Source organism: Acinonyx jubatus, chromosome B2 (genome assembly GCF_027475565.1).
Source record: "Acinonyx jubatus isolate Ajub_Pintada_27869175 chromosome B2, VMU_Ajub_asm_v1.0, whole genome shotgun sequence".
Lineage (NCBI taxonomy): Eukaryota > Metazoa > Chordata > Mammalia > Carnivora > Felidae > Acinonyx > Acinonyx jubatus.
The window spans coordinates 23,762,934-23,781,329 of record NC_069385.1 but is presented as its reverse complement, the minus strand read 5'-3'; the positions used below and the strand labels follow the sequence as shown (position 1 = coordinate 23,781,329).

The 18,396-nt window shown below is 34.0% G+C and overlaps 1 protein-coding gene and 1 long non-coding RNA gene across 2 annotated transcripts in view; one reads left to right on the top strand and one right to left on the bottom strand.

The window, feature by feature from the left end:
• VTA1 (vesicle trafficking 1) overlaps positions 1-18,396 on the top strand; it is a 67,875-nt gene that overhangs the window by 32,822 nt on the left and 16,657 nt on the right. Inside the window, exon 5 of the mRNA XM_015061848.3 lies at positions 8,872-8,980. Coding sequence (XP_014917334.1) covers positions 8,872-8,980 — 109 coding nt within the window. The remainder of the gene's footprint in view (positions 1-8,871; positions 8,981-18,396) is intronic.
• The window catches only part of LOC128315498 (uncharacterized), a 28,249-nt gene that overhangs the window by 2,775 nt on the left and 7,078 nt on the right, over positions 1-18,396 (bottom strand). The window contains exons 2-3 of the long non-coding RNA XR_008298301.1: positions 12,106-12,190; positions 6,362-6,414 (exon numbers count right to left, since the gene is read on the bottom strand). This is a non-coding gene — a long non-coding RNA (uncharacterized LOC128315498). The remainder of the gene's footprint in view (positions 1-6,361; positions 6,415-12,105; positions 12,191-18,396) is intronic.

The window sequence follows — 18,396 nt, the reverse complement described above, 5'->3', positions numbered from 1 at the left end:
TATAGTAGATGCTTAAAAAACATTAGTTTTTGCTTTCACTCCTTGATGGATAATGTACTGTATTTATAAAGGGCATCAGCAAATACATGGCAGTTTTAATGCAAACTATCCTAAATTGCTCAATCTTATGTATTTACTTAAGATGAATTTATGCCTTATTATACAGAAATACTTATTATACAGAAATAAGTAGGCATTATATATCATTACCACTATGTTTGGAGACCCATCATGTGCAGTTGGAGTCCCAAGAAAGAGAGTAGAAAGAAAATATAGAAGAAAAAATATTTATAGAAATAAATGACCATAGATTTTCTAAAATGAATCCAACAAAGTCAGTGAACCCTAAGTAAAATAAATACAAAGAAAACCATACCTGAGAACATTTTGGTCAAACCAGTGAAGTTCAGTGATGGAAGGGAAAATCTTGAGAGAGTGATCTTGGGAAATAATACATTGTACAAGGGATAATGTGCTTTGAAGGTAACAGTGCTTTGAAGGATAGTTGACTTCTCATTTTTTGAAAAAGTAGTGGCAAAAAGATAATGAAATTCACATATTTAAAGTACTGAAAGGAAAAAGGAAGAAAAAGCAAGGAAAAAAACCCTGTCAGTGTAGAATTCTGTATAGAGCAAAGCTATCCTTCAAAAAATGAAGGTAAAATAAAGGACATTTTCAGGCAGGTTAACTCACTGCTAGCAAATCTGCTCTAAAGGACTAAAGAACAGCAGAAAGAAAGTTTCTTTGGCCTGAAGGAAAATGATACCAGATGGCAGCTTGGATTTCCAGGAAGGAATGAAGTACACTGGACATAATACGTAAATAAATATATTTAAAAGACTATATATTTTTTCTCTTCCTTCATTTCTTTAAAAGATCTATGCCTATTTAAGTAAAAAATTATTATAACTATATATACATATTTGGTAAACCCAAAAGAAGGCAGATAAAGGGAAGAGAGGAAAGTAAAAACAGGTGGGAGTAATATAAAACAATTTAGCAAATTTTAGGCCTAAATATGGCTATATCAATACATACTGTAAATGTAAATGGACTAACACTCTAAAAGTAGAGACTGCCAAACTATATAAAAAACCAAGCTATAATTTTATACTGTTTACAAGAGACACTTTTTAAGTACAGAAACATATTTTGAAAATGAAAGGACAGAAAAAATACTGAATACCAATACTAAATAAACAAAATTCCTGGTGAAATATTAATATTAGACAAAGCAAACTTTAAGAAGATGTGTTAGTAGAGGTAAAATGGGACGTTTTATAACAATAAAGGGTTCAGTTCATCAACAAGGTATTATAGTTATAGATGTGTACATACTAAGTTGTAATCTACATAAAACAAACATTAATAGAAATAAAAATATAGAAAAATTCATAATCACAGTTTCAGATATTAACACCCCCAGTTATCATTAGAATGAGTAGTTTAATAATTAATAAAGACTGGCCAAATATTGGTTAGAATGTAGAAAAAATAAGAGCTTTCATACATTGCTTGGTGAAAATGATAAATGTTATAACCACTTTGGGAAAAGATTTGGCATGTTTTTATGAAGTTAAATATACACCTACCCTTTTACCCAGCAATTCCTCCTTGGTATTTATCCAAGAGAAATGAAAACTTATGTCCAGAAAAAGACTTGTTCAAGAGAGCTCATAGGAACTTTATTCATAATAGCCCAAAGCTGGAAAGATCCCAGATGCCTACCAACCTATGAATTGATCTCAGCTGTTACTGAGATGTAAAAAGGTACTGCCAATATACCCTGCAACACGGATGGATCTTAAAAAGATTATGCTGAGCAAAAGAAGACTCAAAAGAATGCAAACTGTGATTCCTTTCATATAAAGTAGTACAATATACAAATTTATTCTAGTGAAAAAGTTAGGGTTTGTGTCTGTGTATGTGTGTGCAAGGGCAAATTGATCTGGAAAGAGATATAAAGGAAACTTCTGGGGAACTAGAAGTATTCTATTTTGATAGCAGTATGTTTTATATAGGTATATCTATTTGTCAAAACTCATATACAAGATTTATGCATCTCAAGGTGTATCACTATTACTGCAAAAAAAAGTTAAATATTGAACTATTATTTATAGGTTTGGTTTTTCTTAATGGTATTAGGTTGGCAATTCCAAAATTGCTTATTCTGTAATCTAGGATGGAGCATAGGAGTAGAAATACATTGAGAGAGCCAGTTTTCTCACTTCTGGGGAAAGAAGTTACAATAGGATGGGAGAAGACCAGATTGTGTTATGCTGTTGGGTTGGAATTGGAGATGTCCATATTATTTGTGCTTATTAAATATATTAGATAAATAGAGCAAAATGGATACATGTAGTATAGTAATTGTGTAGTAGTATAGGTAGTATATATACTATAAATGTATGTATAATATATGTATTTGTGTATATACACATATCATACATACATAGATGTGTGTATGCATGCACATAAAATATAGTTCTTATAAGGGACCTAGAAGCAATGATGCACCAATAGCAATGAGAGTACCCCAGTGTCTGATTTGGGGTTCTAAATACTGTTCATCTATAAAAGGAACCAGGACTCTTATAGAAAGGCTGAATCTAGGACTGGGTCAGGGAAGACACTAGATGAAGCTGGTCCTTTGTCTTGTGCTAGAAAATAAAATGTTTATATGATCTTGGGAACATGTCAAAAGGATCCAGAAACCAACTGGAAAGGGTTTCCACTGTCCATGCTGGGGACAATTTGAGAATCAAAATGAGAATGATATTAGTGATAACTCAATGAATAAAATAAGAATCAATGGGTCTGTACTGAAACATACAATGAAATACATGAATGAATGAATGAATGAATGAATGAATGATGGAAAAACAGAGAAGGCCTTTTACAGTAGAATTCTAATAAATGTAGAAAAATGATAAAGGTAGAAATAATCGGGTTTAAAATGAATGGGTGGGAAGTTTGATGAAAAGTGAGGTATTTCTGTTAGTTTCTAAATGTCTCCTCTCAAACTGCGTACTAATTTTAAAGCAGAAAATAGTCTCAATGGAGAAACCTGTGTGACACCACTTTAACCAAGTTCTCAAATCTAACACAACCAGTATTGGAACCAACCAATACCATATGCCTTCTAATAAGATGAAGTGAAAAAGACAAACATCACTTCAGTGCTAATCCTGCTAAAAATGCATAACCTGAACCTAATCATAAGGAGATATCAGACAAATCCTAATAAATACATGCTTTACAACTTAGGCTGTTTTGTTTTGTTTTGTTTTGTTTTTTAATGTTGAGGTTGAGAAGCAAACACTAACAAAGGCTGGCGGTTCCAGATTAAAGACTAAAAACACATGACAACTAAACAATGCAAACTTCTTAAATGATATAAACCCAGAAGAGGAATAACTACTGGGGACATTAATAAAATTGACAGAATTTGTTGGAACTGTGGATCAGAGAATATTCTTATATAAGTGTTAAATGTCCTGATTTTAATAACCATTGTGTATAAAATTGTCCTTGATCTTAGAAAATGCACAATGGAAGGGTAAGGGGCACAGTGACTTCTGACTTACTCCTAAATGGTACAGAAAAAAAATGCATATATATAAATAAGCAATTTGCATATTGATATATGCATAAATATGTATATTAATGGATTGATAAAATGTAAACAATTGGGGCATCTAAATGAAAGGTATATGAGAGAGTGTCTTGTAAAACTTTCTTCTAAGCTTCATGAAGTTGTATAAAAAATTATTTCACAAAGCTGTGTGTGTGGTGTGTGTGTGTGTGTGTGTCTCTCTCTATATATATGTATTTTAAGATAATTTTGGTTTTTTCTTACCCCAGTGGATTAAGTATTAAGCAGTTAATAATCATACCTTCTTTGAAAATCTTTTGGCTAATTTGAATGTACATTCCAAATATTATAAAACTAGGATAGTTAAATTTAAGTATTTGTGTATTATAGTTTTATATATTTATTTATGTAGGTACATGTAAATTTAAATGTTTATGTATTATGGGTATGATTTTTTGGTACAGTTTTATAAAATTCTAGTTGTTTTGAAAAATATAAAAGTAGGGGCGCCTGGGTGGCTCAGTTAGTTGAGCCTCCAGAATTTCGGCTCAGGTCATGGTCGTATGGCTTGTGAGTGCAAGCCCCTCATGGGGCTCTGTGCTGACAGCTCAGAGCCTGGAGCCTGCTTCAGATCTGTGTCTCCCTCTCTCTCTACCCCTCCCCCACTTGTGCTCTGTCTCTCTCTGCTTCACAAATAAATACACATTAAAAAAAAAGAAAAATATAAAAGTATAAAAATGTTAAATATATCTTAATAATACATGTAATATTTGTACATGTAATTTGTGATTATAAATACTTCAGTGTTTGAGTCACTGTGGTAATAAATTTGTTGAATGTGTGTTTTTCAAGCATTTCTCATTGTATTTTGTCCAGTGTTCCTGGGAATTTAATAGAGCCCTTGTTTCTATACTATATTTGGGAGCATCGAGGGGCTAAGTATAAATATATTATCTGTGGTATTGCCACAGAGTTAGAGATTATTCCTCTCCTTTGTATCATTAAGTGCTTTGAAATGTTATGAAAGCTATGGATTCTCTCCCATGCATTTGTGCATCACATTTTTGCATATAATTCTGCGAGTTTCACAGACACCCTCTACCCTAACCACTGACCCTTCTTTGCAAGCCCAAGTCAAACTGCATACTCGAATGTAATATTCACATTTATTCCTTAGTGAAAAATGTTTCATTCCAGTTTAGTGTTTTTCGTAGTATAGTTCCAAGACAGCCACCTTCAGAATCATTTGAGGTATTTGATTTTAAAAAAACATGTATTTCAGAATCTAGTATCCTATCATTCATCAAATATTTATTAAGCTCTACTATATATCAAACATGGTTCTAGGCACAAGTAATGCAGCAGTGAATAAAATCCCTGTCCTCGTGGGAATCATATTTCTCTGGTGGAGACAGACAATGAAAAAATGAATAAATAAAATACATAGTATGTCAGATGGCAAGTGCCATGGAGAAACTCAAGGTAGAGATAGGAAGGTCTATTTAAAACAGGTGGTTGGCGATGGCCTCACATTTAGCAACGTTTAACAATGCCTTGAAAGATAAAGGGAATGAAATACCCTTTGTTCAGAAAGATGTTCAGAAAGAGGCAAGAGAAAGTACAAACCTTTTGAAATAGTAAAGGAGGTCTGTTCAAGTTCAGGTAGTAGCAGTGAAGACTGGCTGAATCTGGAGTGAGAGAGATTAATAGGAGGTGAGGCTGGGGGAGGAGGAGTTCAGTGAGAATTGATAGGATTTAAGTGCTATTTTTAAAGTATTTCTTTCACTCTAATGGTCAAGTGTGGAAGTAGGGAGACCCATTAGTTCATTACTAAATAATCAAAACCAGAAGTAGTACTGGCTCAGACCAGAATTTGCAGTAGTAGATGCTGAGAAGTGGCTGGACTCAGGATATATTTTGAACAGAGAGCTAACAGACTCTAAAAGATTTGTTGGTAGATTGTAAGAGAAATAGAGGACTAAAAATGACTCCAGTGGTTTGGGCTTGAACAACTGCAGGAATGGAGTTGCCATTTACTGGCATATGGAGGAACAAATTTAGTAGGAAAAGATCAGAAGTTGGTGTTGAACTTTGAATGTTTTCAACTATCTGCCATACAAGTGAAATGTGCAGTGAATATAAGTCCTGACTTTCACAAGACAGAACTGAGCAGAAGATACGAATTTGGGAGTTGGCCACCTAACGTGGTACTTCAGGCCATAAGAGTAGATGAGATCCTTCAGGTAAAGTGTCAGAAGAGAAGATGAGAAGTCCAAGCAAGAACTGAAGCCTCTGGCCTTCCCCACCCTGGAGCTAGAATCAGGAGCACCCTGCCAGGCAAAGAAAACCAGATGACCTTGATAACCCGGAAACCAAGTGAAAGGAGGTTGCAAAGAGGAGGAAGTGCTCAACTTTTCACTCTGACAGAGTCAAGTAAGATGACCTCTAAACTCTGGATTTTGCAAGAGAGAAGTAATCTGTAACCTAGACAAAAGCAAGAACTTGACTGGGTGGGCTCAAGACCAAAATCCAAGAGGAAGAATTGGAGCATTCTTTTTCAAAGTGGCTTTTTGGTATGCTAATAGAGAATGTTTTCATAAGATTTCCCATAGTTTAGGCTAAGAAGTTTTGTTACTGTATCTTCATGGGATTCTTACATGCACCAGGTTTGAGAACCCCTGCTGTAGCCTGTGCTTGGTATTTGCTAACCATTCTTCAGTGTAACAAGCACAAATGATTTAAAAATTAAATGGAAATTCTACTTACCACTGTTGACTGTAGTGGCCCAAATTTGCAGTTGTCAGTGATTCTCATCAATCCTGTAACAAAACAGGAACTTAAAGGCCAAGGACAAAAGTAAAAGTTCTTTTTGTAATTCCTGTTTCCCAGAAAGGATGTCTAATTAGCCAAAAAGAGTTAAAAGATGTCAAAAATATTGACATCTTGAAAATTTCCTCTTAAAACATTGTTTTATATCTAGCATCCTTTATTTTAAAGAAAATAAAATTAAAAAGCAAATTCGTTTTAACAATTGCCAAAATTTTCTGTATTACATATTATAAGCTCCAGGTTGCAGGGGTGTTTTGAAAACAGTGCAGAATAAAAAACAAACTGTTGTATGGATTTATCTGCTCTGGGGAAATGTTTTTTTAATGTATATACTAAAATGAAGCCATCTTAGGTTAGCGTAACATTTTTAAACTTCACATACTAATGAAGGAACCCAATGTGGTTTAAATATTTACACTATTTGTACTATGATATTAGGAATGAAGGAACCTCCTGAGGTTAACACAATACAACTTAACCCAACTCAGTTTTTAGCATTAAATTATTTCATGCCAAGAATAATCTGTCCTATTCTTAAAGCTGAAGAAGGCAAATTAAACTTTCTTAAGCAATTTATTCATTTTCTTTCAAAGGGGTCCTCTTTATATATACCAAAGTACAACCTATATAACATGCATTAAGTAGCTGACCTTTTAAAGCTAGTGTTCCCTTATTTCATATATTCCTAAGTTGCAAAGTGCACTGTGCTAATTATAGCTTATTAAGGCAGCCCTGAATCGAGTGGTTGGCTTCACTGCAAAATAGTGTGATCTTGGGTAAACCATTTACTTTTGTATTGCCATTTCCTCATATTTATAATAATGGGATTGCAGAATCCTAAGAGAGAAAGGCTAAGGAAAGATTACAGACTTTGGGTAGTACAAGTGCCACGTGTAGTAATGGAAGTTATTGCCCAGCTTTCACTTTGGATTCCAAAGTTCACACCTACTTTGTTCATCGTTATCCCCAGCACTTAGCATAGTGCCTGACTTGAATAAATGATAAATTATGTGTTGACTTGCTGGTATTCAGGGAGCCTGATAAGGAAGTAAACATTTGAACTGAGCCTAAGGAGACTTTGTCAGAAGAGGAAACCATCTTAGATAGGGAGACTAGCATGAGAAAACACTGTAGGTGAGCCAGTCCTATCGGGACTCTGACCTTTTGTGTGATGAAAATGAGAACCAAACAGAAGAGAAATAGAGACTTTTTTCTCTAGAGTAACTGTGAAGAAATGAAAACTTTAAATGTGGATGCTTCTTTTGAAGAGCTTCTTTGTGAAGTAGAATAAATAATAATCATACCTGGAAGAAAATGGAAACCCTGTACAAAAGACTTTTTAGTAGAATTTATGAGGATTGTTTGATAAGAAAAGGGAAATTAAATATGGTACGAATTCAGTAATCTGGGAGTTAACTTTTTTTTTAGGTATCTATATACTTACCTGTAGTAGTATCTAGATCATTTTGCATAAAAAACTAAGTATCTGTGCTGTGTGCAGTATTTCTATTTATTGGCGACTCAGTGGATCTTTGCAAAAGGCAAATTATATGCAAAAGGCAAATTATAATTGTTTCCAACATAATGAAACCGCATACAAGTCGCCTGGAGATCTTGTTATGGTGCGGATTCTAATTCAGTAGGTCTGGGAGGTGCTTAAAGATTCTGCATTTCTAACAAGCTCCAGTCATGATTATCATAAAGGTCAGTTGGAATATAAACTAAAAATTACTAACCCATCCAAAATTCTAAAAGCTTTCACATTTATAAATTTTTGTCTTAATTTTATAGTGTGTAAGCATCAATTTGAAGGCAGGAAAGAAGAGGAGGCAACTCGTAGGTTCTTTATTGATATTTTCAGTTCTCATAACAACCCCATGAGGTGTATTACTTTTCCCCTTTTTGGAATTGAGGTGACTGAGATTCGGAGGTGGTCAAAAAGTTAAAAGGTCAGATTTGCCTAGCTGTCTGTCTAGTGTCTGTTTTAACAACTGCATCATCTTATTTTTCTTTTTGTTTTCATAAATGTGTTTTCATAGATTTGTACAGATCAATTTTTTTCTTCTTTGGTGGAAATAGTTGAATCTGTTGTTACTATCTTTTACATTTAATTTTAGAATTCCATTTAGCTTAGTTCTCCCCTGTCCATTAGAGTTACAAGTTTTGCTGGAAGGACACTCCCATATTTTCATTGCAGATCTTTTCTAAAATTAGAAAATCATAAAAGGGAACTAGGCATGTGTTTTGAGGAAGATAGCTTTTTATGGTCTGTCAAGCGCCAGACAGCTGGTAGGATCCAGTGGGGAAAGGGGATTCTTTGCCATATTCTTGCAGAGATACAACATGGAAAAATGGGTTTTATCTGAGAAATACCATGTAGGTTATCACAAATGTATATTTTCATTTGACTTATTTACTGCAGTCTAATACTACAATATTCCTTCTAGAATGTGAAACACAGAAAGTATGCAAGGTGGAAGGCAACATATATCCATAACTGTTTAAAGAATGGAGAGACTCCTCAAGCAGGGCCTGTTGGAATTGAAGAAGATAATGGTATGTATGTATTTATCTAAGCAAAATGATTTAGCAGAATCATAATTGTTCCAAATATTATTACTCAAAGTTTTTGGAAGAAACTGTACACTTTTGTTTGTCGTGTTAGTTCTAAAATCTGTGAAAGTTAAGTGTGAAATCATAAATCTAGGGACAGTGAGAGATTAGGGCCCAAACTGCTCTAATGTCTGTGTCAACAAAATGGCCTGCCTCTCTCCTACCTATAATCAGATTTTATTCCAACTAGAACAGGTAATCCATTTATAATTTATAAAATATTTCCAAACCACAAAGACACTGTTATTTTTTACATATCTATTTGAGGTAGATTTTTTTGGCAGAGGGGAAGATAGTACATTCACATGGTCCAAAAGTTATAGAGGATATAAAATATATGAAATGAGTTTCTCATTTCCACCACATCCCTCATTTGCCCAGATTCTACTAAAACCCAAATAAACATTATTTTCAGTTTTTTGTGTACCTTTCCATATGATTTTTTATGAATTTACAAGTACATAGGAATATATATCCTCTTTTTTTTTTAAGGTTTTTATTTATTTTTGAGAGAAAGAGCGGGGGAGGAGCAGAGAGGAAGACAGAAAATCTGAAGCAGAGCCCATATCACCTGATTTCAAAAGTATTATGCTAAGTGAAAGAAGCCAAACACAAAAGGCTAAATACTATATGATTGTATTGATATAACATCCCAGAGAAGGCAGTGCTCTAGGGACAGAAATCAGATAAGTGAGTACCTAGAGTGAGGGAGTGGATTTACTACAAAGGAACATGGGAAAGGTTTGGAGATGATGGGATGTAGTGGTTGTACAGTATATAAGTTCGTCAAAACTGTATACCCAAAAAATAAGAATTTTACTGTATATAAATTATATATCACTAAACCTGCCTTTTAAAGACCAAAGGGTTGGGGGGAGACAAAGAAAACCTTTGTGTTCTATTTATTTAGTATTCAGGAGACTGTTTAGAGTGTTATAATGCCACTTGGTGAGAAAGGTACACTGTGGTTTTGTATATGAATGCTCTGTGTAAATGATTTTGTAGTCCACATCTTAGAGATGCAAGCTTTCATGCATTTCATGCTTTCATTTCAGGTTAATTTCTTGCTATCTATCCCTGAAGCACTCTTCATGATATGCCCTTAATCTAATGTTTTGTTTTGTTTTGTTTTGTTTTTAGTGTTTTTTAATGTTTATTTATTTTTGAGAGAGAGATAGAGCACAAGCAGGGGAGGGGCAGAGAGAGAGGGAGACACAGAATCTGAAGCAGACCCCAGGCTCTGACCTGTCAGCACAGAGCCAGACGTGGGGCTCGAACCCACAAACCGTGAGATCATGACCTGAGCCAAAGTCGGACACTCAACCGACTGAGCCACCCAGGCGCCCCCCTTATCTAATGTTTTAAATAGTCTTTTACACATAGAATTCTTCTTGTAATTATTTTATGTAATAAATACCTTGCATTCATATAGTGCCTTAAAGCTTACAGATTATTTTCACATTTCTGAAGCCCTCAGAAATCCCTTAGGAATTGTTACTACTATTTTACAAAGGAGGAAGTTGAGGGGTTTGGGCCTGCCTAAGGACTTAGAACCTCACAGAGGAGAACTAGAACTTGAGCCGTGGCCCACTTACTCGGAGTCCTGTGTTTTTTACATTCTTCCTTTCCTACTTTAATATCGACTGTAGTCCAGAATGTTCTATGTCAGGCCTACTGTTAACAAGCGTCCATGGGAAAATAGCCAGCATCCTCAGGCTACAAAGCAAGAGTAACCACAATGTGGCATCAACCTACTTTACCATTTCTCCCTCCTAAAATACTCATCTTTCTTTACTTACCTGAATCCTGTCTGTGATATTTTCTCCTTCATCTGAATTTCTGCAGAGGTATTTTGTTTATATATGTTTGTAAAGTCTTTATAAAATATATAGCATTTAATAAAGTATCTTCATAATTTATGTTAATTTTTATCATTTAGGGGGCACTTGCTAGGTATTAGGCACTGTGCTAAATATTTTACGTATATAATTTAGTTCTCAGAGTTTCTGAAGGTAGCTGCACATCCCTGTTCAAGCTCTAATAACTAGTTAATGAAACTCAGTATTGGAACCCAAATCTTTCTAATTCTGAAGTCTGTACTCTCGTTATACATTTAAGCAGATGCATTTTTTCCTTCAACCAGTTTGACATTAGATAACAAGACTTAATACATATTTGTCTTCCCCACTGAGTTTTACAAGAAAATTTCTACGTCAGCCAGTCAACATAACTGTTAATTTAACATTCTCTTGAGAGCATAGTACCAACATTATGAGGAACACTTCTGTGCTTTAGACATGATGTAGAGCCCTAAATTTGGAATGAACTCCCACTTACCAGGATATAGCTTTGTACTGAGATTTTTTAAACGTAATTTTTTTCATTCATTTTTGAAGAAATTTTTTTTAAATGTCATTTAAATTTGTTTTAATGTCATTTTTTAAAAGTCATTTATCAGCTAATGCTGAGTACCAGGGATAGTACGAGGGATAGATACCAGGGAGTACCAGAGATAAATAAGAGACATAGTCCTTTACTTAGGAGCTTACAAGCTCCTTAGAAGCTTAGCTCCTTTACTTAAGAGCTTACGTCCTCATGGGGAGCAATAGGTTTAATAAGCAGTTATAATAAATACATGATAGTAAGAGATTGTGCTTATTGAGTCTCCAAAGAGAAGTTGAATTAAGTCAGGTAAACAAAAAACAAAGGATGAAAAAAGCATCTTCCAAAGCAGCAGGGAGGCCAGTTGAGAACTGGCTGGACTGTAAGTATTGTTTGCGGGGAGGAGCATTTTGGGGAGTGAGTTGAAGGATAATTCTGCATATTGTGAGATGAATTCAAGGGCTATTAATGACCTAAATTATAAATAACAAAAGCCTGGGTGAGATATTGGCCATGAGGATAAACAGAAGGAAGTGTAATCAATAGAACGTAGAATACTTCAGTGACAGAGGAAATGGAAGATGATCCCTAAGTTTCCAGCCTTTCAAAGAAATGACTAATACAACATGAGCAGGTTTGGTGGGGAAAATTAAGAGAAGACACTGAGATAGTCATGTGATTACTACTTGGAGAAGTCACAAGTGGCAGATCTTCTTCCAAAGATTGCAGGAGAAGGTTCTGGGCTAAAGGTAGAACTTTGGAGTTGTCAGCCTGAAAGCAAGAGATGAAACCAAAGTAAAATGTTGGATCACCCATGGAGAATGGATAGCTTAGGACCTAAGGCCAGAGATGGAAACTTTCTTCACATTCAGTAATTACATTAAATTGGAAACTGAAGCTGAACCACTTCTATTATCTGATTACATTTAAGGTGCCTTTTACACATTATTTGTAGTAAATTTACTCATGTTCTAGTTCTCATTACGTTCAAACATTTGGTTGGAGACACTTTACTTCTTGTATATGGTATACATATATTCTTAAATATACCATGAAAATATCTTTTTTGTTTTAAACATTTTATTTTTTCAGTACTATTTCAAATGTATCATTTTAGGTACATCAAAATGCCTAATAAATAATCAGTGTTATTTTTTAGACATTCTTTCAGTATCAATGACTTCTCTAATATTAACATTTTTAACTTTTGCCCTTGAAAGTATTACGTTTTGATTATTATCATGATCACTTTTGTTCTGAAATGGTTTCTTTTAGGTTCTATAATACCACCTTATTAGAATATGAGATCTATATAATTTTTGTTGTGTTTTCCAAAAGTTGGCTTAAGTGGAGCTTGTAATTTGTATTCGTTACTTTTATTCTGTTTTTGTGGAGCTTCTAGATAGTAGAAAACGGTGAGTTACAGAATACCAGTAATAAATCCTTTAAAATATGAAGAGTTTTTTTCACTCTGTGCTTTTTCAAAACAACTTAAAATGTAACCTGGTGGCATAATCAGTGTCAATGTCATAACCTCTAACAGTATATGCTCAGAAGTGGTTTATGGCTCTACCAGAGGATGTCCTTAAATCTGAATGTGTAAGAGAAAAGTCTTCTTTAAACTATGATTTTCTCGATATACCATTATATTCTCTAGTGTTCTTAAATTAACTCCTGACGTAAAAAGTATTAACATTTAACAAAAGTCTAGTTCTCTGGAATTTAATTTCTAGTAAAAACATTTTTAAAAAAAGTAGATACCACACCTTAGTTAACTTAGAGTAAGAAAAAAGAGAAATATACTTACTCCTGAAAATAGTACTGTATGGAATTAAGCCCATAACGAAGCCACATGCTTAGTACAAAAATAGCATTCTAGGGAAAAGGCTCAACTGAAGGGAATTCTGTTAACATTCAAACTCTGGGTTTTCACGTCCATTTGAATTCAGTATCTGCAAAATGGTATTACTTCTGACTGGTCATTATTAACCTATACTCCAGCAATAAAAACTAAAGAAGGTAATTACATATTTCATATTTCTAGTGATTTAAAATTACTCTCTTTCAACAAACCATAAGATACAGTTAACCTCAGCATTTTTTAGCCTCGATAAATATTTCCTATTAAGACCTGTAGTTGAAGAATATGAGAGATATAAAATAAGTCAATACATTATGAATCTAAAATGTAATCTTAAAGTGTCCTAATCTAGTGTTAATGTCATAACTTTAACAGTATCTTCTCAGAAATGGCTTATGGCTCTACAAAAGGATATAATTTTACAAATACACATTTTTTGAAGAATTTGAAAATAAATTGGAGATACACTCTTTTACTTCTAAATATTTCAAATATTAAGTTTGATCAGTTGATTCAGTAATCTCCTTGGTGGAGTTTTGTGTCCAAGATCCAGTCTAGGATCAACCCATTACATCTACTTTTCATGTCTCCTTAGTCCCTTTCACCTGGAATGGTTCTTCAGCCTTTGTAGGTGTTTCTTGGCCTGATGTTTTTGAAGAGCACAGGCTAGTTACTTATAGACTGTCCCTCATAATTAGATTACTATTATGCATTTTTAGCAGAAATACTCTAGAATGAGATTGTGTTCCTTAACTCACATTGGAAGTGTATAATATTGTGACATATTGGTGAAATAATGGTGATATTAACTGATCACTCAGATAATGTGGTATCCTCTGGGCTATTATACTTTAAAATAATTTTCCCTTTGTTATTAATAAGTTGTTTGTGGAAGATACTTTGAGGCTATGTAAATACCCTATTTTTAATGGAATATTACCCCACCATCGTTAGCATCCACTGATGATTTTCCAACACCATTATTCCTTCTATATTAATAAGTTGGCATTATACTGTAAGAGTGTTCCTATCTCCTTCATCTGTGTATTTACTCATTTAATTATTTATGTCAGTATGGGCTCATGAATTTATATTCAGTGATTATAATCCATTACTATCATCTCTTTTTATGATGGTCAGAATTGTCCCAGATTCAGACAGTGGGAGTTTTTCAGTCTGGCTCCTGTGTCCTTTTTGTGTGTTTCTATCGTTCTTGGTGGTATACACTTCCTCGCTTTCTGACACATCAGAATGCTACAAGTGCATCTAGTTCTTTTTTTGACCCAGCACTGGAATCAGCTTTTTCTTTAAAGAGCCCTTGGTCCTTTTTACTGGAGAATGGAAGCCAAGACCTCGGAACCTGGGCATGATAGGCACTAGGTGTCTGCATTGCTGCTGATATATCATTGCTTCTAGGCCTTCTCAGAACACAGAGGAAGGGAGACACACACACACACACACACACACACACACACACACACACATTATTTTCATTCTTCAACACTAAGTATTCTAGCTTTCATTAGCTTCAGTTTAGTCATCCATTTACTCATGTCTGGAAAACAAATGATAGAGTCAGAATTAGTAATCTGTACCACTGTAAAAAAGCAAAGATAGAAATTAAAGTTTACCTGTTTACTTAGAGTAATTCAGTGACTCGGTGACTTTTGACACACATCCCTCTAAATAAATAATATTTCCATTACCTCTCAAAATTCCTCATACTCTTTCCCAGTCCATTCCTACCTTGAGAAGCAACTGATTTAGTTGTTTGTTTAATCAAAATTTAGTTTTACCTGACCTGGAGCATTGTGTAAATGGAGTCATACAATATTCTTTTGCACCCAGCTTCTTTCTCTCAGCATCACATCTGTGAGATTCATCTATGTCTTGTGTATGAGTAATCCATTCTTTTTTACAGCTGAGTAGTAGTTCACTTTGTGGATACCAATAATTTACTTATCAGTTCATCTGCTAATGAATATTTTAGCTGTTTCTAGTTTGAGGTTATGAAGAATTAAGCTTCTTGACACTTGAACACATGACATTTAAATGCAAATACATGTGGTTTTTGACATACTTCACATTATATGTGAACACATGGCATGTGTTCCATTGCTCTGGGTCAATAGCTGGAGCGGAATTGCTAGGTTATATACGTTTAATTTTTAAGGAATTCCCAAACTATTTTTAAAGTCATTGTACCATTTACACTTTCAACAGCCATGTATTAGAGTTTCTGTCATTCTGTGTCATTGCTAACACTTGGTATTGTTAGCATTTTTAAATTTAGCCATTCTGACCCATGTAAAGTGACTCTTCACTGTGAATTAACTTGCATTTTCCCAATGACTCAATGTTATTGAACTCTGTTAAATGTATTTATCAGCTTTTCCTATATCTTTATTGGTGAAGCATCTGTTTAAATCTTTTGCCTGTTCTTTTTGTTGTGGTAAGATATACATAACATAAAATTTACCATTTTAGTTATTTAATTGTGTGGTTCAGTGGCATTAAATACATTCATCTTGTTCAGTTTATCATCACCATATATCTCCAAAACATTTTTCATCTTCTTAAATTGAAACTCTGTACCCATTAAACTGTAAGTCCCCTTTCCACTGTGGATCCCCAGCCCCAGGTCACCACCATTCTGTCTTCTGTATCTGTGGATTTGACTACTCTAGGTACCTCATACATGTGGAATCATACAGTCTCTGACCTTTTGTGACTGGTTTCTTTCATTTATTGTAATGTATTCCAGGTTCATCCATTTTTTTTTTTTTAACGTTTAATATTTTGAGAGAGAGAGAGAGAGAGAGACAAGAGTGTGAGTAGGGGGCAGGGGGGACAGAGGGAGAGGGAGACACAGAATCCAAAGCAGGCTCCAGGCTCCACACTTGTCAACACACAGCCCGACATGGGGCTTGAACTCATGAACCGTGAGATCATGACCTGAGCTGAAGTTGGACGCTTAACTGACTGAGCCATCCAGGCACCCCAAGGTTCATCCATGTTATAGGATGTTTTAGAATTTCATTCCAAAGGCTGAATAATATCCCATTGTATGCATATACACATTGTATTTATTCATCTAGTGGTGTACATTGTGATTGTTTCCACATTTTGGTTGTTGTGAATAATGCTATGAACATTAGTATACTTGCCGGTTTTTAATGGATTATCTGTCATTCTAGTATTGATTTTTTTTTGTAAATTATGAACATAAGTCCTTTGTCACATACATGTTTTACCAATATTGACTCCCAGTCTGTTGCTTACCTTGTTCTTTTAATTATCTTTTAAGTACAAGAATCTTTAATCCTGATAATTATAATTTATAATTTTAAAAAATTTATGGCTATTTCTTGTGTCCTGCCAAGTCTTTTTTTCTACCTCAAAAATTCTTTTATATATATTTAATCTTGAAGATTTGTACCTTGCATTTTTACTTTTAGGCTTGTGAGAGACCTTAAATTTTTTTGTGCACGTGGTGTGAGGTAGGGATTCAGGATTCTTTCCCCCGTAAGGGTATCCTATTATTTCATCAGCAGTTGTTACACATTGTCAGAAATTCAGTTAATTGTGTGATTCTATTTCTGGACTCTGTTCAGTTACATTGGTATATTTTTTTGTCTATACTAATAGCACACTGCCTTCCATCTTTTTACAGTAAATCTTGAGGTCAGCTGGCAGAAGTCATCCACCTGTTCTGGTATCTTCTTTATCCACATGTTCTTAGCTGTTCTGTGTCCTTTGAGTTTCCACATAAAGTTTAAAGTAGGTTTTTTTAGTTTCTGTTAAGAAAAAAAAAAAAAACCTACTGGAATTAGGAGTGATATTACATTGAATTTATACATCAATTTAGAGTGAATGTATACCTTAACAAAGCTGAGTCTTTAATTGTACGAATATGATACATCTTTCCATTTATTAAGCCTGCATTAATTTTTATCAACAGTATTTTGTATTTTTCAGAATATAGATTTTGAACCTCTTTTGTTAATTTCCAAGAAATGTGTTTTTTCATTCCCTTGTTTACTTCTAATATGAAATACAATTGATGTTTGTATAATGATGTTGTATCGTGCAACCTTGCTAAATTTACTTGTTAGTTGTGGTTGCTTTGTAGATTCCTTGAGAGTTTCTGTGTAGGTAATCATGTTATCTGTAAGGAGAGACAGTTTTGCTTCTTTCTTTCCAATCTTTATGTCTTTTCTTTCTTTTTCTTGTCTGTTGCACCAGCAATGATATTTATGTGTGTGGTTTTGTTTCGTTTATGGCCCCATCTCATCTAAGGAATCCCCTCCCCCCCAAGCCCCACTTCCAGGGAACTGAAAACTTTTGTTTTAAAGGGAGGTTAAATTTTATCAAGTGCTTTTTATGCATTTATTGAATTATCATATGGTTTTTCTTTCTTTATTCTATCAATATGAATGACATTGATTGATTTTCAAATGATAAATCAATTCTGCACTCCTTGGTAAACGCCATTTGGTCATGATGTGTAATGTCTTTACAATATATAGCCGGGTTTGGTCCTCACACTAAGGATCTTTGGATATGTGTTCACATTTATGAGGTTTGCTATCAGAGTTAGACCAGCCTCATAAATAAGTTGACAGTGATTCCTATTCCTGTTTCCTGAATGTGTTTGCATAAGACAGATATTATCTCTTACTTAAATGTTTGATAGAATTTGCCACTTTATCTAGGCTAGGCATTTTCTTTATAGAAAGTTTTTTTGCTGTGAGTTCAATTTCTTCAATAGATACCAAACTATTCAGATCATTTCTTCTTGGGTAAGTCTTGGTAGTTTGTGTCTGTATTTTTCATAATGATGATAATCATACAGACATTGAAAGGATAATGACATTTCCCTTAGATTGTGTAATTCATTGACTTTATATTTCCTTTCTTTCCTCATTATCCTTTTAATATCTGAAGAATGTGTATTGATAGTGCCTCTTTAATTACTAATATTTATATTATCCATTTCTCTGTCCTTTTTCTAATCTGGTTATTTTTCAGTTTTTTTAATTGTTCTAATAATATCTTTATTTTCTATTTCCTTTATGTTTGTTTTTATATTATTTTTTCCTTCTTTGTACTTGAG